The following is a 23703-nucleotide window of genomic DNA, read 5'->3' as shown; positions in this document are numbered from 1 at the left end:
AGTGCGGTTGTCCATAGATGCACATCTCTCTCAATAATAATAAAAAACAATAAATAAACAATATTTGATTTGCCCTAAAGAAAACCTTCCTAATGTCTAAATGTTCTTTCCTTTTACCCATTATCTCTCCCAGGTTGACGAGAAGCTTCTTCCAGCTCTGGCAGCCACAGACCTTGTGCTGCCGAGTCCGGACCAGCCCACCACCAGCGCCAGTGATGACCTCAGCCTGCTGGCCCACATGACCACCTGTGGCTCAGACTTAACGCAGAGCCAGAGCCACACTTCTGGAGATCTTCCAGAGGACGGGCCCTTCAAAATCCAGAGCCCTCTTGCTGACATCAGCTCTATAGCTCAGGCTGAGAGCCAAGCTCTGATCCAGGCAGCATCAAGAGCAGATTTCCCAGAGGGGGAGGGCCCATCCGGGGCCGAGGGAGAGGCTGCTGGGCTTAAGGCTGGGGACTCAGCCAGCACCACCTCGGACACTGAGAGGTCAGATGATGGGAAGGACAAGGACACAAAGAAGATACAAACTACAGCGACCACTCAGGTGCGTTTATGTGTTAAATGATGTGTCGAATTGGACTGATTGTGTGCAAACAAATCTGCAATTGTAACTACTGTTCAGGTATCATTCAGCTAAAGTTTGTGCCGTGTTTTGAATTGAACTTATTTTCCTCTAGCAATTAAAGGACTAATCTAAAAAAACAAGAACAAACGTTTTTGGTGTCTGTCAACTAAAACCTATCACCCATGTGTATTTTTAAGTGGCAGCTACTGTACAAGCTGTATTCTGCAACCTTCAGGCCAATGCTGCTCCAATGTGATTTTTTTGTATATTGATTAGCATAAAAAGCTCAGCCATGGACGGTTAGTCTCTGCAGAAAAGCAGAGACTGCCCACACATGAACTAATTCTCTAATGAATCAGGGAATACGGAATAAGAAGTCCCAGAGAGTGTTCTGTGGTTTCTCTTATGAAATTACATTTCATAACTGTATGTATTATTAGACTAGTAAGGGGTTTACTGAAAGCCCTCTGCTGGCTGACCAACTCTCCCTCCCCACCACCAGGCCCTCCATGGTCGCACCGCAGCCCAGCTGGAGCGAGACCTCCGTGTGGACCTGGGCTTCAGGGGCATGCCCATGACGGAGGAGCAGCGCCGGCAGTTCAGCCCCGGCCCGCGCACAACCATGTTCCGCATCCCAGAATTCAAGTGGTCTCCGATGCACCAGAGGTTGCTCACTGACCTGCTGTTCGCCCTGGAGACTGATGTGCATGTGTGGAGGAGGTGAGCTTAAATGAGCTAATACTACTAGTTCTTCTGCCTTGATTTCAGGACATTGGTATTGATCACAGATATATTGAAAATGATTTGACAAAACATGTCTCAATTGCTCTAAAATGTATTTTGTGTTGTCCATTCGGCACTTATTTTCTCATTTCAGCCACTCCACCAAGTCGGTGATGGATTTTGTGAACAGCAATGAGAACATCATCTTCGTCCACAACACGATCCACCTCATTTCTCAGATGGTGGACAACATTATCATTGCCTGCGGGGGCATCCTGCCTCTCCTGTCTGCTGCCACCTCCCCTTCTGTAAGTGGCTCTACTCTGCCCCTCTGTGGTAGGAAATAAGCTTCAGGTCATCATCCGCTTCATAGGCAAGCTGTAACAGCAAAATCAGACTTTGAATACCCAAAAACATGATCCCAGTCCCGTGCTCAGGCCAGCATTGATCTTGCATAATCTAATATTTGTTAAATACTGTGTTATGTCTATTGCATTTTGTAGCTTTTTTACAAACTTTAAAATCATGATTATTAAGAAGAATGCCACCATAAACCTTTAAGGTTGATTATTATTATTATTTTTGCCAAAACGTTTGCCTGTGGCCTTAAAAGATGAAAATGTGTTCAAATAAATATACTTATAAAAATATTTTCCGGGTACCACTTGCATAGTATGTTGGCCTTTATTTGGGATTGTCCTTTACATTTCCAATCTATTTAATTTGATAGTTTGATGATCTATTAATTGAATCAACTATCTTCTTTCTTTTCCTCTCTGTGTTACATGTATTTTGTGTCTTTTTTCGTCTCTGTTTTTGTCTGTTTTTGCATGTGCAGAGTTCTAAGAATAGTGCCAACCCTGTAAGTTGCAGTTTTTTCCTCTTTTCCTCTCTTTCTATGTTACTAATACTTTGTTCTGGTTGATTTACCATTGTGACTGACACTAAACCTTGCTTGTCTGACATCCATAGTGTTTCTATCTGTTGTGCTTCTTTGCTGCTAATCAATACTCCCCCTTATACTGTTTGTATCTATTGACCTCTCTGCCTCAGTGTATCAAGTTCGTTCAGTTATAGATCGTAGATACACTTAATTTAGATACAATTTGCATAATATTCTAGCATTGTTCAAATATTATACAAATGAGGCAAATAGAAAAGACTAAAAGGCCAAGGAGGTGGATCAATAATAAGAAAAAATCCGAGCAGAGCATACATTTACAGATGAAAATAAATAGAGTATGTTTTATGAGAGAAAACAGCATGACAGTTTTCCTTAAGTCCTAAGGGGTTGCATCTGCTAAGCCTGTCCCATTTGTATCAACACTAAAGAAGGCAGAAGGAGCCGGACCCCAGAGGGGGTCAAAGGGAGAGGAGGTGACCCCTGTTCCTGGGGGAGGAGGCGCAGGGGGAGAGGTGCGTAAAGAGCCTGAGAATCCCACCATCACCAGAAGAGCTAAGAGCACCAACCCAAGCCCTTCTGTCCTCACCTTGTGTGTCTGTTATTCCCCAAATGTCTGTGCTCACATGCTCTGAAGAGACGCTTGCACTCTGTCGACTCTCCACTGCCCTGCATCCCCTGCTCACTGAAGCACACACAGCAAACCTGACACTGGGTTTACAAGTGTAACGCCCACTTGCTGTGTCTAGATTTATTTGCATTTACTGAATGTTTTGTAATTGATTACTGAGGTTAGAGTCAACAAGGGGAATTTGGTTAATTTCCTATTAGATATATTCCTGGCTATCTCTACCTGTTCACCTGTTGTTGCTAATTGGCCACACTGCTACTGTCACAATCCCACTGTAACCATTACCTGTGTGTCACCAGACTGTACTTCCTGTGTGTTGTGTAGAACACCTCATGTTGCCAGATTTCATCACATAAGTGTGTATTTCACTTGACCAGCATGTGTTCTAGGTTTGCTTTTTTTGGTAGAACCGACCATGACCGCTGTGGTCATGCTCATCGAGATGATGATAATACATTTTATAAATGTTGCTTTTATTGTATACAATCTCACCACCTCACCACCTTTCTAAAAACCAGTGAGAGAGCATCCCTGTTATTGTGGTTACCTGTTTGTTTTTCAGTGAATAACTGGCAAGCGTGTGTTTGTTTATCCTCCCTTTCTCAGACGGAGTTGGAGAACATCGAGGCGACTCAGGGCATGTCTTCGGAGACGGCGGTCACCTTCCTGTCTCGACTCATGGCCATGGTAGACGTACTGGTGTTTGCCAGCTCTCTCAACTTCAGCGAGATTGAAGCAGAGAAGAACATGTCGTCAGGAGGGCTGATGAGGCAATGCCTCCGTCTGGGTGAGTTCTAATCTTTATTTGTATTCATTTATTGATTGTTCTTTTGATTGTTTGATTCGTCTATGAAATCTCTTTCCAATCAATGACAAAGCACAAGCCTTAAACCTCACCTGTCTGCCTTTTAAAATCAAAAGCTACAAACTTTCTTATTTGGGTGTTTCAGTTACAAGGAAATACAAAGACCTATTCAGAGAAAACATGCTGGTTCTGTTCAATCAGAAATGTTATTAGCTGTGATATTTTCCTAGCATCCAAGGTGACATCTACAAATTGTGGAAATAATACAAAAATGGTGTTTAAGATATAAAATGGGTGTGCATTGCAATAGATTAGCATACACTCACTTGAAATCTATTGTATTGGGCTAGGCTCTAGTCCAGTATCATTTTTGCACCTGCTTACCTATTTATCTTTTTTATTTGATTGTGTAATTGACTGATATTTGCTTATCATTTTGTGGTTGTGGTCTTGTATTGAATGGACACACCCTGAAAACAAATAAATGTAGACATCTGTAGGACATCAAAAAGAAATCCTTTGACACTTGACCTTCAGAACAAAAATAATAACAGGTTTCTTCTCCACCTCTGTGTCCATCAGTGTGCTGCGTGGCAGTGAGGAACTGTCTGGAGTGCCGGCAGAGACAGAGGGATCGAAGCTGCAAATCCTCCTTAGCCAGCAGCAAGTCGCAGGACAGCCTCCACAGTGCCTCCACCAACAGCAAGGTATCTTACACACACCTCAAATCAAATGCTAATCTAGCACACAAAACTCAAATCTGACATTGAAACTTGCATTTGCATTTGGCATGACATTTGACATTCTGTCTTCCATATTTAGCAGGATCCAGACAGACTGCTGCAGGATGTAGACATCAATCGTCTTCGAGCTGTTGTTTTCAGAGATGTGGTAAGCATGTGAATTTAACTATGTAGTAGACTGTAGTCTGTTTTAGTGTTTCGTTTTTTTTACTAAATAAATGTGTTTGTTATTTTTCTATAGGATGACAGTAAGCAGGCTCAGTTTCTGGCGCTGGCAGTGGTCTACTTCATCTCCGTTCTCATGGTGTCTAAGTACCGGGACATTTTAGAACCCCAGCGGGAGATTGGCAGGTCCACCAGCCTATCAGGGAGAAGCATCCGCCACGAGATCAACTCCCCAACCAGTACAGGTGATTCTTGTTTTTATTTGACTGCAATATCCTCAATACAAGAGAGGATTCTTGGAGGAGCTGGTGGGGACTCATCTTTCTAGTCAATACTCACTTCAGGCAAACAACAATACCTTTGTCATGAACATCAGACGAGGACAAGATGAGAGAGAAAAGGACAGAAGGCAAAACAATAAAGCTTACAAGCAGGAAAAAAAGATGAGAAAGAGAACAGATGAAATACATTTTTGGCAATACATTACTCTAAAAAATAAACTTGTGTTCCTTCAGAGCACCCATCCACAGGCTTCTCTGACAAACAGACCCCCACCCCCGTGGACGACTCCCCCCGCGCTGGCCTCCCTCACACGGACTCAGGCATCGGAGAGGAGGGCCATGTGGCCGGGTCCCTGAACGGCTCGGAGATGGGGCTCGGCCTGGGCCTGGTGGGGAGAGAGACGGACAGAGACAGAGACAGAGAAAGAGACATGGGGGGAGGGGGCACCGACCTGCTGTGTAGCCTGTCTGACGTCAGGAGGTCACAGGAGAGCCTTCTGGACTCGCCCCACAACCCCAACGTCAGCCAAGCCCCGCCTTCGTCCATCTCCAGCATCAGCCAGACCAACAAAGGCATCAATGTCAAGGTCAGACCGGCTGCAATCTGTCTAAATGTGTTCATAGAGATAAGGCATTTGGTCCAATGTGGTGGTGGAAATGCATTTAGTCAACACATGCAGCCTTGAGCAATTTAAATTAGGTTTGCATAATTAAGACAAATCTGTATTTTTAACTATGTTATTAGACCTAGAGCCGCAACTATTCATTATTTTTGTAATAAAAAAATTAGCACATTTTTGTTGAATAATCAATTGATCTTTAAAATGACAGACACTTGTGAAAGATGTTTGTCCCAGTTTTGTCCTGTTTTGTTGATATCTTTAAATGTATTGTTTTGTCAGTGGAAAGCGCCAAAGATATTCCTGTTTTTGAATTTAAAAAATACTTGAAGGATTAATGGATTATAAAAGTAGTTAGCTGCTTGACAACAGGATTAGTTGACTAATCGTTGCAGCCTTAGTTGAATCCCCTATAACTGATTTTAATGTTAATATCTTTCCACATATGCACCTTTCAGTGAGGTTATATAAGGTTATGTATCATTAATATCATATGCTCGTTTCTGACTCGTATACATTCGGAGTTTACTGCTGGAAATATTTTCTTTGTATTTTTTGGACATTTCAAAGCCTACATTAAAAGCAACATTACCAAAGTCACAGTAAGCCTTTTAAAGAAGTGATTATGTTAAGCCGTTACATTCCTCACAGCTTGTCCTTTAGTCACCAGGAGGGTTTTTCCCTCTGAAATGCAGGAGATCCTGAAGAGCTTGGTGGCAGCTCCAGTCGATGGCGGTGATTTGGGACAGGACTCCGGGCCGACGCCCTATCACCCCGACCCCGCCCTGAAAACACACCCCATGTTGCCCATGCAGTTCCACTCCTTCGACAGGTCAGTCCCACCAACTGTTTGACCTACAAGAGGTGGAACATAGACAGAGATATCAGAGACAGTACACTCTGACACATCCATCAATTTATAGATTTCTCCAGTCAATACTGATCTTTTGGAGATGTGTTTTAGTGTGCTGCTATTTGTCAAATTTGCTTAACATCAGTTTTGGAAAAACAAAGGACGCAGAAATCAATTATTTGATTAGTATTTAGAACATGACCCCCTCCTCTTTGGATGGTTACATCGACAAGCTTACGTAATGTGCTTTACCTATGCCAGCAGTCACATTGATCTTCTTAGTGAAACCCATATAGAGAAACAATAAGTGTGAATTTTGGATATTGGCTTGTTGGTTTTTTCTAGCTTTTATTGTCATTAAATATGTATGTCACTACATATGTATAATATATAAACAGACACATTTAATTGGTAATTCAAAATGGAAAACAATGATTTCTTTGTAGTAGCAGTGATACTATGAAATGACTCAGATTAAATGTGTATACTCGATTTTAGACTCTGTCTTAAATTGTATAGGGAAAGAGATTCTGCTGCTTAATAATAAAGTCTTTGAACATGACAGGACAAAATCTAAGCAGGCTTCACATTTCCCTCTCTCCTCCAAACTGTTAACATAATGCCTCTCTGCTGAGTGATGACCTGCTCATATCTCCTGTGCATCACTTAGTCTCCTTGATCCTGCTCTCTGTCAGTCCTTGAGAGCTCAGTTATTGATTGTAGAGTGTGCATAATAGATCACAATGGTATTTATGTCCAGCTCCAAAATGTCCCCCCCCCATGTAAATGTCTGACTCGTGAAGACAGGCGAAATACATCTGAGTTATATAAATAATGGCAATTTAACAGAATTGTGTGATAGTAAAGAAAACACGCTAATTATTCTAAAAAACCACATCTACATAGCCAAATCTATATATCTAAATATAGTGATACACTGTAACAATTCTTCTTCTTAAAGCTTAAAAAGTGATATCTAAGAGGTTACAACTATTTTTAATTGTGTAATTTGTTTTAACTAAAAATGCACAACCCTTTAAGTTGCTTTGTGTGTTCTATTCATAGTGGCATAAACCAACAGTGGCATACATACAGAGGCGATATGACACAGAGAAACATTTTATAAAAAGACTAATGTGTGTGCAGGTTTGTCTGACTGATGCCTTTTTGTCTTATCTCCAACAGGAGTGTTATGGTTCCAGTCAAGAAGCCACCACCCGGCAGCCTGTCAGTCAACACGGTGGGCACGCCCACCACCAGCGGATCAGCCGCCGCCGGCAGCACCCCCAATATATTTGCTGCTGCGACAGCAACCCCCAAGAGCATGATCAACACTACAGGTGAGAGATAACACGGATGGTGTACTCTTCTAAAGCACCACGATCAATTGATCTCATTGTTCTTAATCGTATACATTATCATATATCAAATATATTTACCCGCATATATTTTTGCACTGCATCTCTTTAGTGTGTGTATAGGTAGCAGGCATTCAGACACCTGCAGTATGACAAGGCTGTTTGTGTTAAAGGCCTCCAGCAAATCAAAGGCAACTCCATGAGCTGCCAAGTTCCTTCTCTTGATAGAAAACTCTTTGATGCTTTTCTTTGCTGTCCTTTGACAGCCAGAACAAACTGCGATAGAAACAAACTGAACCATGGTTCTGGCAGATGCTTCCCAGATTAGTTTGAACCTATTTCAAGGACTGGATCCAGATCAATGAAGGCGCAGACCACTCATTTGATGCTGAACATAGAAAAATAACACAGGAAAATCATGCATTAGATATTTTTTGACCCAAATATGGTATTAAAGAAGTGTAAATGAATGACAAAATTGGAATCAAATGCACATCTGCGGATATGTGGGTTTGTAATCAAAGCTTTTTCAGCAGGTCAGACATATTAGACTTCATCATACCTGCATAATGAACCAAGGAAGGGATTTGTTTCCTGGAATGGATTCTGTATATTGATTGCAAAGCTATTTTCACAAACGGGGGCCATTACCCGAAGACAAGCTGCAGCTCGTCTGGTGAAATACTATCCAAATTGAATTTGTTTGCTGCTGAACTGATGTTTAATACGTTTTTTTCAATTGTTATCCTGAACAATAATCACGGTCATGCTTGATTCATGTTAGAATAATACAGATTTTGTCCTGTCTAGGTGCCACAGACTCTGCCTCCTCTTCCTCCTCCTCTTCTTCGTCATTCGTCAACGGTGCGACGAGCAAGAATCTGCCAGCTGTCCAGACAGTAGCACCCATGCCAGAAGACAGCATGGAGAATATGAGGTCAGAGCACTCCACACGACAAAGCTCTTCATCACTTCATCCATTCACTTCCTTCCCACTCTTTCTGTTTTTCCACCCCCCTCTGGCATTTGCTTTTACGTTGATATGTAAATGTTTTCCACGTCATTCCTGTCCCCCTATTACTTCACAATTATGGTCTTCATCTTTCCCAAAACAAATTCACTAATAAGTCATTAGTTATATAATACAGCAGGGATAGATTGGGGTCAACTGGGGTGCACACACATGCTTTTTAAATCCTTGGTAAACCTGATTACAGAGGATACTACCCATGATCATTTTTAAGAACGTCAGAAGCAATGTCAATTCAGGAAATGTTCTGACAATTTACATAAATAAAAACAATAATGACTCATTTCTACCAGGTGACACATTCTTAATGAAAGGTCAAAAACACCATTTCCATATTAAGTGATTAGACATAAATAGGATATTGAATTGATTCCAATACATATATAGTCTACTGAAAGCTAGTATAACTACTCTGTGGACACACACACACACTTTCAGCTCACCTGCACGCATCCCACCACCAACACATCTCACTCAGTCTACACTACTGCTCTTCATCACTGACTGTGTTTAAATGTCACTCTTAGAGAATAATGTAGACTACTGTGTGAGAATCCCAATTGATTTCTTATTTGAAAGCATGTAACTACATTTTCTATAATCATATGTTCTTCTATAGAGTTGTGTTTCCATAATATGTATAGGCACTCGCTAATAAATGTAAGTATGGTAATATTAAGTGAAATAGTAATACATAAGCAGTAATACATAATTCACTGTAGCATTTCTGTCAATGTACTCTCGCTTTAGAAAGTTTGTTATGATTTGTGCAATTCCGTGTGCTTCTGAGAGCGCACACACATTTAAGAGCGTGCGTGCGTGTGTGCGCTTGTGTTCTTTAATCAGTGTGTGTGTCTTTGTATTGCAGTGCCTATTGTGAGGTGGCGCAGTGTGCGCTGCGCAGCGGTCAGACGCCCCCTGAGCTCAAGTCTTTTAGCTCTCTGGCAGGCTTCCAGGCTGCTCCCCGAGATGCAGGACAGTGTTTTAGGCAAGGAGATGCTCTTCCTGTCCCCATGCCCTCCCCCCCCCCCCCCTTATCTGCCCCACCTCCACCACACACCCTCATCACACTAACCCCAGATTCAAGATCAGACCTGAGTCAAACTGTCTTTGCAAATATCTAGCGGCGACATTTTGCTCAATTCGACAAATTCCTGTTCCAAATGTCAACCGTCTGCTTCTCTGAGCAGCTCGAAACTAAATTAAGATTTGTGAACACTAATGACCCAGGTCTGTTTCAGAAGTCACAATAATATGCACTGCCATATTTTAGTCTCTTTTTCTTCATACTCTTCCTCTATTACTCTCTCTATTTGTCAACTGAACATAGAATATATATTCATTTACTCTGCATGTCGTCTACACACAAACATTTAGATACGTAGCGAGACACAATACATGCATTATCTTCCAATGCAGTTTACAGTAAGGACTTTTTTTTTGCAGGTTAAGCTTTTACACAATTCCAGCTGCACTCATCCCACAATATTAAGTTAATAAACAATAAGTCTTCAAATGAAAGTACCATTAACCTATCTCTACCAAAACTAACCCAATCACAGCGCTTTCCTTCCAATCCATCATTACTTATGTTTCAATTCTGTCATGTTTTGTGTCTTCTGTGTCCATTTTAGCCATTTTTCAATTTCTCTCTCGTCTCCTGTGAATATCTTCTCCATTGCTTTCCTCTCGTTCCGTTTTCTCACCTTCCTCAACACATTTCTTTCTTGCATCTTTTTCTCGCTCCCTTTCTCACCTACTGTAAGTCCCCTGAGTGTTTCCTTGTTCTAACCTCATCTGTATGTGGCCTGTTTTATCATCACTCCTATTCCCTTCATCTTTCTCTCACTTTTCTCCCGCCACAGTATCACCACCAAGTTGGAGCGCGCTCTGGAGAAAGTGGCGCCCCTGCTGAGGGAGATTTTTGTGGACTTTGCGCCCTTTCTCTCCAGGACGCTGCTGGGTAGCCATGGGCAGGAACTGCTCATAGAAGGTACAGGTGCTGTACACGGCTCCTTTTCTCTAACTGGCGTCTCTCTGTGGAGTCTCCCCATTCACTGTCCCTCACCGCGATGTTTGTGTGTGAGAAAATAAACGAGTGATTGGATGAGTGGATGTTTTTCTGTGTGATGAGTGATTGAATGAGAGGGTGAGTGTCTCTGAGCTGGCTGCTTCACTCATTCGTCAAGCAGGTATGAAGTCAGTATTTCACACTATTTTCAAACAGCTAGTTAGATAACGACATCAGATTATGTTGTTTTATCAATAACACTACTGGTATTACAGTGCTGTACTAAATGTGATGCATTCTTGTCTCTGCCCACCTGCTTCCTGGCGTCCTGTTTTCGTGATCCACCGTCTCAATGTTCTCTCCCTCTCCTCCCTTCCTGCTCTTTCTCCTCCCTCCCCTCCCCCTACTGCCTCCTTCTTCATCTTTCTCTCTACTGTTTGTTCCCGTCTTGTCCGTAGCATGCTTTTTATAAACTTGACTACGATGACTGTATACAAGAGCAGAAACCACTGACACGACAGTGCGTTCTTTGATGATATTTTTGTATCTCGAGGCTGTGTGTGTGTGTGTGTGTGTGTGTGTGTGTGTGTGTGTGTGTGTGTGTGTGTGTGTGTGTGTGTGTGTGTGTGTGTGTGTGTGTGTGTGTGTGTGTGTGTGTGTGTGTGTGTGTGTGTGTGTGTGTGTGTGTGTGTGTGTGTGTGTGTGTGTGTGTGTGTGTGTGTGTGTGTGTGTGTGTGTGTGTGTGTGTGTGTGTGTGTGTGTGTGTGTGTGTGTGAGAAAGGAAAGGCTCCTGACTGCTGTATGTCTCTGTGCTGCAGGTCTGGTGTGCATGAAGTCTAGCACGTCTGTGGTGGAGCTCGTAATGCTGCTCTGTTCTCAGGTTGGTACCCCCTCCTCTCCCCTTTCTGTTTACTGCCCTAACACGTATGTTCCACTTTTCCAAAGCATGTCCAAATCCTTAATCTGTCTAACCTATTTTAAAAGTGATCTTTTTTCTGTCTTTTCAATAATCGTCTGAGTCGTTAGCACACAGGAAGCTTTCGGGGTTATTGATCTGCCCTGTGGGTGAGCGTGTAATGAGCGCATTGCAGATGTAATATCATATCAACTTATATGCACCATCACATCAAGGCCACAACAAACATCTTCCATGACAATCACATGCATATAAACTTTTCCGACAGGATTTTACTTGAAATAACGATATCAAAGCCTGAAGGTTTCATTGACAGTATGTCTATCTTCTTGAATAACACTCATAAGAAGGAATTACAAAAAAGGTACTTACCACTACAAGCTTTCTCCTGAAGTTTCCTTTTTCTTTGATACGATGAAGTTTGTCTCCCAACTATTCTTCCTCTAAGAGCTCTTGTCCTTAGAGGAACCCCTCAGATTCTTCAGCTCTTCTACTCCGCTTTCTTCTCTCCTCTTGCTGCTTCATCTTCTACAGAACCATTTTAACTCAGTGTTTCGGTGGCGACTGCTTTCATCTACTACCACTTCAACACTACCCGTCCTCGCACCACTCCCTCTCCTTTCCCCCCTCCCCTCCACTCTCCCTCTCGTCAGCATGTATAGTATTACCCCAGGCTCCGGCCTCGTCTGCCATTAGATGCCCAGGAGAGCGAACCCTAGCCCAGATATCGATCCTCTGGGTGGTGGTGGGGGGGGGGGGAGTTGTAACAGGAGATGATCCCACGTGTCCTTCACAGGCCTGAGAGCTGGTGGAGCTAATGGAGCTCTGATAGTTTGAGGCTTTCAACAACACTCTCATCCTGCTCAGAAGTCTCCACTCTAATATGCACAGACACATAAAACACTCACATACTTTTTATTGACACTTAGAAAGCTCTCCGGATGTTTCTCCATCTTTATTCTGTGCTGTTTTGTGCTAGTGTACCTTACACTGGCGATGGTTAATGATGGGTAGGTGTATTTCTTCTTGAATAAATAAATAAAGCTACTATTTTTCTCAACTCTTACATTTTGATCAGCTGATTAACTGCCAAAAACACATTCGGCTCTGTGACAATGTGTGAAATGTAGAGACATTTATGACGTATCTTATTTTACCAAGTTCATAGAAGCAGTTGTTAGCAATGAAAATCTTAAAGGTGGGGTAGGTAAGTTTGAGAAACCGGCTCGAGATACACTTTTTGTTATATTCCATGGAATGCTCTTAACATCCCGATAGCAATTAATATCTTAAGTGCTTTGACAAAAAATCCATAAAAAAATGTCATCTGTGGAAGCCGTAGTACTGTAAAAAGCACAACCAATCATTTTAGCCGGCCCGGCTAAAATAACTGGATGGCCTACCTGCCTGTCAGCCTTCCATCTGTGCACAAACTTATCTCGTGCCCTCATTGGTCATGTGCGCGTTCGTGTGTGTTGGAGGAGGGGCTCTGTAAGGAAGTGGCAGATTTTTTCCGGCTGTGTATTTTCAAATTCTAGCACACTCGAGCTGGTTTCTCCAAACTTACCTACCCCACCTTTAAGTCTCCGGCTCCCTCAATGCTAATTAAATATGTACTAAAAAAAAACTGAAATATTTAAATGATATAGTAAAAACGAAATGAGGGTCTAACCAACACATTTAAAATAAGGGATAAAACATATCATTGAGATCAAAAATAAAATACAGGTATATAAGTTAAACAGGAATGACAAATGCATAAACTGAAAGGAAACAGGAATGTGGTTAATGTATATGTGTAATGGTAAAAGTACAAATACAAATATACACTTGTAAAACATAAGTAAAAGTATATAATTCACATTTTTCACATGTTTGTAAGTAAATATCTTGATTCCTTAGGATTTTCCTACACACAACACCTTGTCTTACCATATAATGTTTATACTGTGTATCTCACACACTTAGGAGTGGCAAAACTCCATCCAGAAGAACGCAGGATTGGCCTTCATTGAGCTCATCAACGAGGGAAGGTAATCCATCCCACAGACTGCACACCATCCCATAAGGCTTCCTGTGATTCACACATTAACCGCAACACTGTTATCACTGCCTAACAACTAATGGTTATTATAGAGCCCTAATGAGAGTCTTGCCAGGATAAGTGCACAGTGCCATGTGTTGATTGCAATTAACCGTACAGTGATGGTCTTATTTCAGTGCCTTTCTTTTATTAGAAACTGTATTGTACATAAATAGAGTAAACGCAAAAACCGAAATATTTAAACATCCCGAAAAAGGATTCTAACTTTTAAACAAAGCGGTTTATCCATACAAACATTAGCTTCAGCTGCAGATAGACCAGTGTTATTGATCTAATTTAGGACAATGTATCATATTGAGGGAAACTTTCTTCTTCCATTGAAACTTGAAGGTGATGCTAATACCTGTTATTTGTGTTACTCTCTTCCCCCCCCCCCCCCCGTTACCAGACTCCTGTGCCACGCCATGAAGGATCATATTGTACGTGTTGCCAACGAAGCAGAGTTCATCCTAAACAGACAGAGGGCAGAGGATGTACACAAACACGCTGAATTTGAGGTAAACACATAGAGCACCGGAGCACCTGTTTGTGACATCAATAAAGCCTCCAGGGAACAAGCTTTGTTTTTTGTTACAATAATGAGCAGACAAACAGTATGAAAGCAGACAGGGTCATCCTGGGTAGAAAGAAAAATGCTTACTATGTTGTAGAAAATATTATATATAATATACATACATACAATACGTACTTGCACACACATCTATACAATCGTATACACATTTATCTCCTTAGATGCTCCAACAGTATACATGTATGCATACCAGGGTTTCCGCTAGGATTCTTTCTTGCCGGTCAAATGTCCGGAAAGAATTTATTTTACTGGACAAATTTGAAACTTACCGGTCATTTTTCAATAATAAGAATAAGAATTGTGTAGCAGAGTTTCCGTTAGCATGTAATTACCGGACTATGACCGGATATGCTGATGTTTAAAACTAATTTAATGGGGCCCATTTTTATATTGCTTCAGTTTATAATCGTAACAGATCGAAAAGTTCAGATTCATTATTCAATAAATGATACGCTTCCACAAACAACATAATTATTACATTCAAACAAACTGCTTATAGCAGATAAAGTACATTATTCAAAAGTTTACATTAACTTTGAATAATAACACGGGAGAAATAAACGGACCCTCTCTTTTCCCCTCTCTCTCCCTCTCTCTCCTGACAGCCCGTCTGTATCTCATGCAGCTCGCTAAACAGTGGGCGGGGCTTCAGGTGATCATGCAGAGCTGCGTGTCTCCGTCAGACTCAGCAGCTGATCTCTGATCTCTCTCTCTCGCGTCCGGTTATACTTCACTCGCGTTTATGTCCATATCGATCAGATACAGCTCTCCTGATCGGCCTTTATAGAGAGCACCGATCAAACTATTAAGAGTGAATATCGGCCGATAATGACCGGCGGCTGATCGATCGGAGCATCCCTAATTATTACCGGACATTTTGACCGGCAGGTTTTGAATTTACCGGTTTTTAATCAATTATACCAGCTACAAACCGGTCATTACCGGCTAACCGAAACCCTGATGCATACGTGTATACATATTTAGGCATGTAGGGCTAACAAAGGCAGGGTTACATCACACTATCAGGGTCTTTGGGCCACTTTGTCCATGATTGACCTTTTAAATTCTCTGTCCTGGCTCTATGATTCTTCCATTTACAGATGAAGTTCGGTTTATTTGGTCTTAGTACCGGGTTAAGTAAAGCACATTTTCAAAACACAGCAAGTAGGTGATAGGACATCGGTTGGGTACTCCTTGTTTTTGTACTGTTTCTGCATCCTGTATAACTCTTTCCCTCTCGCTCTCCTCCAGGCTAACTGTGCCCAGTACGCTGCGGACCGGAGAGAGGAGGAGAAAATGTGTGATCACCTCATCAGCGCAGCCAAGCACAGAGATCATGTGACCGCTAACCAGCTGAAACAGAAGATCCTCAACATCCTGACCAATAAGCATGGAGCGTGGGGGACAATGTCACAGAGGTGAGCCCGAGATGAGAGGAACTGGGTGTCTAATTATACCCTGCCACATTTTTAGATTGCTGCTCCACAGGATGTCATTTGATAGCAGACGTTACACAGGGAACACTTCTTGCATATAATGAGAAAATGGCATCAGTATGTGAAGTGATTATTAAGTCAGCACCATCCATCATGTTAGGTCCATATCACTAAAACACATTACCACAGCAGATTATGGCTTTTATCTGTGTAAATGTAGTATCATACATTCAATAATTTAAGACTTTCTAGATACAGTCAGTGCTGAAATAAAGCCATTTATAAAAGAGGACATGGTGTTATTAAACATAATTAATTGTACATGAACTTCAGCACACACACACAGAGAGACAGCTAAATGCTAACATCATAGCTGCCAGCTGTGTAAGAATGATCGTTTTCTTTAGCACACTCAAATACACACATTTAATCAATGATGGCGTGCTATCCAGATCTGCCTCCAGACTTGGGAAGGACACGGATTTAATTTGAGGACATGTGACATACAGCATCTGAATCCTGTCTCCTCCTGTCACTGTTGATTAGGTAGATTGTACTGTGCATGCTGTTAGTAAACAACTTTCGCACAGCGGAAGCTTTAATTAAAGTGAAATTGCATCTGAAGTTCTCTGTCCTCAATTATATTGTTCTGTTTGTTAACATTAGCATAGTGCTGATGAATAGTTTCACACTTACATGTCTAAACCTTGCTTTTCATATCTTTTCTTTGGGCTGACCTTTTGACTGTAGGAAATTAGTTCTGGAAGTAGCTAGCGTAAATGTCAGCTGTAACTTCAACTCCAACTTCATTGTCCCTAAAGGAAAAGTCTCAAAATGCACCACTGACACCACTGAAATTACTAATTTAGGTTCTTTTCCTTTGACGTCTTCAGCCAATTACACGACTTCTGGCGTCTAGACTACTGGGAGGATGACCTTAGGAGGAGACGGAGATTTGTGCGAAACGCGTCTGGATCCACTCACGCAGACGTGTCCCTTAAAGCTCTGGAGGAATACAGTCAGTAATGTGTACCAATTTAAACATGTTGTCAATATCTACATTTTGCATATATACGGTAACTCTCTAACATAAACTATAAACAGGTACAGAAGAAGAAGAGGAGGAGCTAAAGTCGAAGAAAACCTTCCGCAGCCAATCAGTGGTCGCCCAGAACCCAGAGGCGGAGCTTATGCTGGAGGGAGACGATGACGCCGTCAGCCTGCTGCAGGAAAAAGAGATTGATAACCTCGCTGGTGAGATTCACTAACATAAGCACACACACACACACACACACACACATATACAGGCACAATGCTACGATCCAATTGAAGTGTAAACTGTCTATGACTCTTGTTTTTAGTCCGTTTCCGTCCAAGACTTTTTATCTCCAAAGGCAAGTAATGAGTTTTGCAGCCGCACTAACCATCCGGCTGATTTTCTGACTCAAGAAGATTTAATCATAGTTAACTGAGAACTGACCAAATATCTAATTTAATCAATTTCTTGCTCTGTCTTACGACACACCTGATCGAGTGTTCACTCTATTAGGCGAAATAGAAGAAGTAATCAATCTTGACTAACATGAAATGACTATATTAAAGTACATTTAATTATTTGTCGTGTGTGATGATTGCTTACACCTGTTGTGTGTACTGAGCCTGTCAGTGCTGTGTATACTTGAAGTAATAATAAGTCATGTATCCCCCCCAGGCCCTGTGGTTCTGAGTACACCGGCTCAGTTGGTAGCTCCAGTGGTAGTGGCTCGAGGCACTTTATCCATCACCACTACTGAGATCTACTTTGAGGTGGATGAAGAGGATCCGACATTCAAGTCAACTGATGCTAAAGTAAGGGCAACCTGTTTTTTTTATTGGATCTTTTTCCTCAAGGAAAAGTGCTTCGCTTTTAATGTACTGCTTCTCATTGATTCAAATGATTTAATGTATTGTCTATAGATTTTTCTATATGTTAAAATATTTTTTTCAAAGGATGTCCAACCCCAACAGGTACTGGCCTACTCGGAGGGTCTGCACGGTAAATGGATGTTCAGTGAGATCAGAGCCGTGTTCTCCAGACGCTACCTGCTGCAGAACACCGGACTAGAAGTCTTTATGGCCAACAGAAGTAAGTCTGCAGATTTTTGTATTACTTACATTAATTCACATGTATTGATTTATCAAAACGATGCACCAGCCACTGATATTATGTATTGATTATTTGCCCTAAATGTCAACTTGTCAAGCCTATAAATAAATAACAAGTAACATGCCAGAGTTAGCAGAAATACTACATACCACTTTTCTCCAAGTCTTGAAAAGTGGTAATTACTTTAGTCTGCAAAGCATTAAAATAGGTATATTAAAAAGTATTATTATTATTTGAATAAACACTAATAGTACTGAATAACAGACTGGCTAATTAAATACCCAGTATGCTTCACTTCTGCAACTCGTATATCAGCAGTAAAACTTTATTAGTATGTTTATACAGGTATGTCATTAGGGAAGTATTTTCTGTAGATAGGACCTTGAGAAATTGAAGAGAGTGGTTGCAAGTGATGCACAACTCATGGATTATTAGCTGCTGCATCATTCATTGTGTACGAAAGGTCAGAATGAAAAACATTAGCACTGCCTGGGCTCTTGTTTCCCGGTGCAGCCTCCCATACTAATGTCCCCACTACACGGTAGCTTATTCGCTGTTTGGTGCAGGTACCCATCTTTATGCTGATTATATCTCGTTTCTTCCTCTTTCTCCAGCGTCTGTGATGTTTAACTTCCCTGACCCGGCCACAGTCAAGCGAGTGGTCTACAGTCTCCCCCGGGTTGGGGTAGGAACGAGTTACGGCCTGCCACAAGCCAGGTAGTGCTGCTGGTCCTTCACTATCCTGGGTTGGAGAGAAATGTCTTCCTGGTGTGATGAAAATAAACGTACGTGTGTGTGTGTGTGTGTGTGTGTGTGTGTGTGTGTGTGTGTGTGTGTGTGTGTGTGTGTGGTGTGTGTGTGTGTGTGTGTGTGTGTGTGTGTGTGTGTGTGTGTGTGTGTGTGTGTGTGTGTGTGTGTGTGTGTGTGTGTGTGTGTGTGTGTGTGTGTGTGTGTGTGTGTGTGTGTGTGTGTGTGTGTGTGTGTGTGTGTGTGTGTGTGTGTGTGTGTGTGTGTGTGTGTGTGTGTGTGTGTGTGTGTGTGTGTGTGTGTGTGTGTGTGTGTGTGTGTGTGTGTGTGTGTTTCCCCAGGCGGATTTCTTTGGCTACCCCTCGTCAGCTCTTCAAGTCGTCCAACATGACGCAGCGCTGGCAGAGAAGAGAGATCTCTAACTTTGAGTACCTCATGTTCCTCAACACTATTGCAGGTAAAGTCCACTTACCTATGGATGATAAGTGGTCAAACCCACAACACTATCCTCTGTAGCCTTCTTTGTTTTTATTTTGAATAAGTTGAGAGAATACTTTCTATTTTTTCTCTCTACTGTGTGATGTTGACATTTTCCAGTGTTTCTGCTGCGAAGATTTTCACTGATGCGACGTTATTTCGGTGCTCTGAAATGTCCTGATCTGTGTTGTTCTAAAATACACTACAAAGCCAGAAACTGCAGGCTATTTTATTTCTCTCCATGTGCATGAGTAAAAGAGGCCTGTGTATACAAAGACTGTATTGATGGGAGCAGATAAAGAACCTGGAAGATTTGAATAAGATAAACCTTTGTCAGCTACAGCGCATCTTCAGTTTTCACAACAACAGTCACCAATGTGGTCTGTAAATAAATATTTATACAGAAATATATCAATAGGAGCAGCCACAATGACAATAGACAAATAGGAAATAATTACCTTTGCTATTTTATTGTGTTCACTTCTTTTTAAATATTTGAACATATCTATCAATAAACCAATATGTCATAATGTATGGATATATGTATGTTATAGAAATGAAAAAAGAGGTAGCAGAATAGGTTTGAAGGCTTTTACATGTTGTATGCTGGTGTGTAGCAGTTTGTCAACAGCGTGTGCTTTTATGCCTCCCCCATGTTGAAGATATCTTTGATCACACTAACATACAACCTCGTTACATTTTAATTCCAAGTCTGGCACCTAATCTTTGCACCCCAATCAGCGAGTTCTCATTAATTAAACGTTTGAGCTTTCATTTGTTATATGTAGCAAGTAAAACTCAAACTGATGTAGTAATGCACAGATCAAACGGGTACATCTCAGGCCTAAAATCACAACAATAATAATGTTTTCCTCTCCCATCCACCTTTCGTTCCTGTAGGGAGGACCTATAATGATTTGAACCAGTACCCCATCTTCCCCTGGGTCTTGACCAACTATGACTCAGAGGAGCTGGACCTCACTCTACCTGGAAACTTCAGAGACCTCTCCAAGGTTAGAGCACTCTGACACACAATATTCTCTCAAACAAATAACGTGTGCTACTAAAAAGATGCTCTAAACCAGGGGTAGCCAACACGGTGCCCGCGGGCACTTAGTCGCCCGCAGGGGCAACGTGAGTCGCCCGCTGGGGCAACGTGAGTCGCCCGCTGGGGCAACGTGAGTCACCCGCGGGGCATGTTCTAAAAATAGCTCGCCAAGCAAATCCAAAATGTAAAAAATACACAAAACAAAAAAGGAAATGTAATTAAAAGAATCTACCCTGTGCATAAACGAAACCTCAATCATAGCGAACTCTATCTACTTACTACAACTCTATATCTATCTAACACCCCTCCTCCCCCCACCCCACAATGAATATCGACCAATCACGTTCTTGCTTGATTTGCGGGACCAGCGTTGCAGTCGGGAAGAAAAGCAATGTGGAGCGGCAGCTCACCGCACACTTCATAAGGAGTGTGACCTTTCCTTCTGGCAGAATCTACACAACACATCAGCCCCATTGAACAGCCTAGTCGTGCCAGCCTATACAGCACATGAGGGGCAGAGCTTTACTGTGTGTGTTGCAACTTGCATATTTATTGCACTTGACGCACACACACGCATGGTGTAATTTCCACTGGGGACAGGGGGGACATGTCCCCCTCACTTTTCGAAATCCCGTTTGTGTCCCCCCCACTTTACAAATATGTTTATTATAATTTTTTAACGCAAGCCGTCATCGCCACGGAGGAGCACACGGCCTCTGTGAGCGAGAGAGAGAGAGAGAGAGAGAGCGAGAGAGCTAGGGAGAGCACACCTTTATCTATTTAATATAGATAAAGTAAGAAATCGTTCCAATGTGTATAGGACAGTACAAAAAAAAAAAACAGTTTAAAAGGGGAGTGATTAGTAAAATATGCATAAATAGACAGAAAGAATGCTAACTAGGTAACATAAGATAAGAATAAACAAGTTTAAATGATTTGTTATTGGTTGTGATCATATTCTAAAGATGTGTTGATTATTGAAAAGTATACAGCTCCCTTTCATCTGAGTGTTGAGAGCTGTTTCCATAAATTCATGTTGTGCTCAAAGTGCACCAGATTGATGCTTTTAACTTCAACATTAAAATAAATCTTCCAGGATGTGAGGTCCACCCCCAAATAAAGCAGGCTAAAATAATTAAATTGCATACATTTTCTTTTAGTAAAACACTGAAAATGGGTCCCACAGACCCAAACAGCACACAAAGGTTAAAGGTGAGCATATCATAATGTTAAAATGTGCTAAATATATACACTGCAAAAAACAAAAAAAAGAGGAGTAAAAGTAGCCCCCGACTTGTTTTATTTTGTGAAAGTAGCTCTCATCCTAAAAAAGGTTGGTGACCCCTGCTCTAAACCCAAGAAAAGGCTGTAATACAGGTCAAGCCGGTCCACCAAGGCTTAGCAGAAACATTTCCTAGTTGCATTTTCTCCAATTAAAGTAGACAAACAAAGCCACATAAGACTGTGGATGTAATTCCCTGCTTTTCCTCCGACAGAGGATCAGAACATTCACAGAATTGTTAGTTTTAGTGTAAGATTTCACTGTTCAAAAGCACATGTATGACTTGCTCTCTGTAAGGAAAAGGAGAAACCTGCATGTATTGTTTCCTGTTTAGTATGTGACTTAATTCTAATATTTCTCTGTGGTTTCCCTCAGCCAATCGGTGCACTGAATCCCAAGCGAGCAGCGTTTTATGCCGAACGCTTCGAGACGTGGGACGACGACAGCACGCCTCCTCACCACTACACCACCATGTACTCCACCGCTCATTCCACACTGATGTGGATGCTCAGAATAGTAAGTACCTGCTGCTCTTCACACACTTACAGACTTCGACCTTCAGCAGCTGCTCGAGCACATGGCAGTTTCAATTCATTTGTCTGTTCAATGTGCCCGTAGGAGCCCTTTACCACGTTCTTCCTCAATGCTAACGATAACAAGTTCGACCATCCGGAGAGAGCCTTCTCTGGCATCGGCTGCTCGTGGAGGAACTGCCAGAGGGACACAGCTGATGTCAAGGTAAGAAGTCCTGATGGGCTGATGGGACGGTCCTACGGAAGTGACTAGTCAAGATTATTATAAAACAATAAAAACTGTAAACTGAAATTGCTCAGCATTAAGACAACCAAATAAAAACACAATGATGCAATGCAAGTGCTTGTCTTTTTTCAACTAAACTTTCAGCTAAACAGCTCATACGATAAAAAAGTATTTAAACTCCAAAGATCCATTGGTTTCTGTTCTCTGCAGTTTATATGTAGTTCTCTTTTTCTGTTTAGCAATGTTTAATTAGCTGAAAATATTCTAATTTCTGGAGGAAAGGATAAGGAAAGTCCTATTTCTTTTTTAAATAAACAATGTATTTTTCTGTTTCATCCATCAGGAGCTGATCCCAGAGTTCTACTACTTGCCTGAGATGTTTGTGAACAGTAATGAGTACGAGCTCGGCGTGCGTGAAGATGGCATTTCTGTGTGTGACGTGGAGCTTCCTGCTTGGGCCAAGAAACCCGAGGACTTTGTCCGCATTAACCGTATGGTAAGAGACAAGGACAGTCATTTCCAAGGAATATAAAAGCTGAAAGAAGGCTAGTTGTCTCTGCCTTTAAATCCACTTGAAAGACTCTGGTAATAGTCTTGACTCTCTCTTCCTTCCTCTCTCTGCACCTGTGACCTCCACCAGGCGTTGGAGAGCGAGTTTGTGTCCTGCCAGCTTCACCAGTGGATCGATTTAATATTCGGCTACAAGCAGCGGGGGCCAGAAGCAGTGAGATCCCTCAACGTGTTCAACTTCTTGTCCTACGAGGGATCAATCAACCTAGAAAATGCAGATGCTGTGCAACGTGAGGTCAGTTTCCATGGCAACACTTCACTCTTCTTTGACTCCCAAATTGATTATCACAGTGCTGAAATCTTCCCTTGGTGAGTTTCTCATTCAAGATCGTATGGTAGCATCAGATCGATTTAATGTCTAAATCTCTTAGATAAATACTCACTGGATATATACTCCCTATGGCGGAGGGAATGGTTCTCTAGAGATAAACTCAAAGTACACGCATGTGCTTCATGCAAATAAAAAGACACAAAATAAGTAAATAAGAAGGTAAAGATACGTGGCTTCACTCAACTAGTTATGTTTCTCAAAAGTGTGTCTTCTCCTGTGTTAACCCCTTTTCTCTCTCTCTCTCTCTCTCTCTCTCTCTCTCTCTCTCTCTAGGGGATTGAGTCCCAGATCCAGGCGTGTGGTCAGATCCCCTCCCAGCTGCTGATCGAGCCCCACCCACCTCGCTCCTCGGCCATGCACCTGGTGAGAACACATCCTTGAAAACCCTGCATAGGTTTCAGTATCATAGCAGTAATCTCCCATGCTTTAAAAACACCTTCGTAAAACAGCAAGTCAGCTGTTCTCCCATACTTTTTGCATGTTCTTAAGGCCAATGTATTGAGAAAATGTTCACTATTGGAACAGGAAGAGCGTGTTTCCCAGTATGTCTATCTTTTATAGACAGGTTGATTGGTTTTTCCTATACTCCAATTGAGAGATGTTATTACATACACGTATATGTAATGC

The 23703-nt window shown here is 41.8% G+C and overlaps 1 protein-coding gene across 8 annotated transcripts in view; it reads left to right on the top strand.

Annotated features, from left to right (window-relative positions):
- nbeaa (neurobeachin a) overlaps positions 1-23703 on the top strand; it is a 94110-nt gene that overhangs the window by 64079 nt on the left and 6328 nt on the right. For 2 of the 8 annotated variants that reach the window (XM_034140427.1, XM_034140426.1), the window contains exons 23-51: positions 134-547; positions 1071-1288; positions 1446-1599; positions 3430-3610; positions 4211-4335; positions 4451-4519; positions 4613-4781; positions 5052-5404; positions 6133-6269; positions 7476-7630; positions 8459-8585; positions 9547-9666; positions 10544-10671; positions 11508-11569; positions 13574-13638; positions 14098-14206; positions 15532-15698; positions 16610-16734; positions 16821-16970; positions 17428-17564; positions 17724-17841; positions 18477-18579; positions 18951-19066; positions 19987-20099; positions 21792-21932; positions 22035-22154; positions 22519-22671; positions 22816-22980; positions 23350-23439. In XM_034140427.1, the coding sequence (XP_033996318.1) occupies positions 134-547; positions 1071-1288; positions 1446-1599; positions 3430-3610; positions 4211-4335; positions 4451-4519; positions 4613-4781; positions 5052-5404; positions 6133-6269; positions 7476-7630; positions 8459-8585; positions 9547-9666; positions 10544-10671; positions 11508-11569; positions 13574-13638; positions 14098-14206; positions 15532-15698; positions 16610-16734; positions 16821-16970; positions 17428-17564; positions 17724-17841; positions 18477-18579; positions 18951-19066; positions 19987-20099; positions 21792-21932; positions 22035-22154; positions 22519-22671; positions 22816-22980; positions 23350-23439 (4284 nt within the window). Of the gene's footprint in view, positions 1-133; positions 548-1070; positions 1289-1445; positions 1600-2129; positions 2154-2623; positions 2708-3429; positions 3611-4210; positions 4336-4450; positions 4520-4612; positions 4782-5051; positions 5405-6132; positions 6270-7475; positions 7631-8458; positions 8586-9546; positions 9667-10543; positions 10678-11507; positions 11570-13573; positions 13639-14097; positions 14207-15531; positions 15699-16585; positions 16735-16820; positions 16971-17427; positions 17565-17705; positions 17842-18476; positions 18580-18950; positions 19067-19986; positions 20100-21791; positions 21933-22034; positions 22155-22518; positions 22672-22815; positions 22981-23349; positions 23440-23703 lie in introns of all 8 variants that reach the window. The other 6 variants (XM_034140429.1, XM_034140428.1, XM_034140421.1 and 3 more) reach the window with 5 other exon arrangements.

Source organism: Trematomus bernacchii, unplaced genomic scaffold, assembly GCF_902827165.1.
Source record: "Trematomus bernacchii unplaced genomic scaffold, fTreBer1.1, whole genome shotgun sequence".
NCBI classification, from domain to species: Eukaryota; Metazoa; Chordata; class Actinopteri; order Perciformes; family Nototheniidae; genus Trematomus; species Trematomus bernacchii.
The sequence above is the reverse complement of the archived record's forward strand: the minus strand, read 5'-3'. Positions and strand labels throughout refer to the sequence as shown.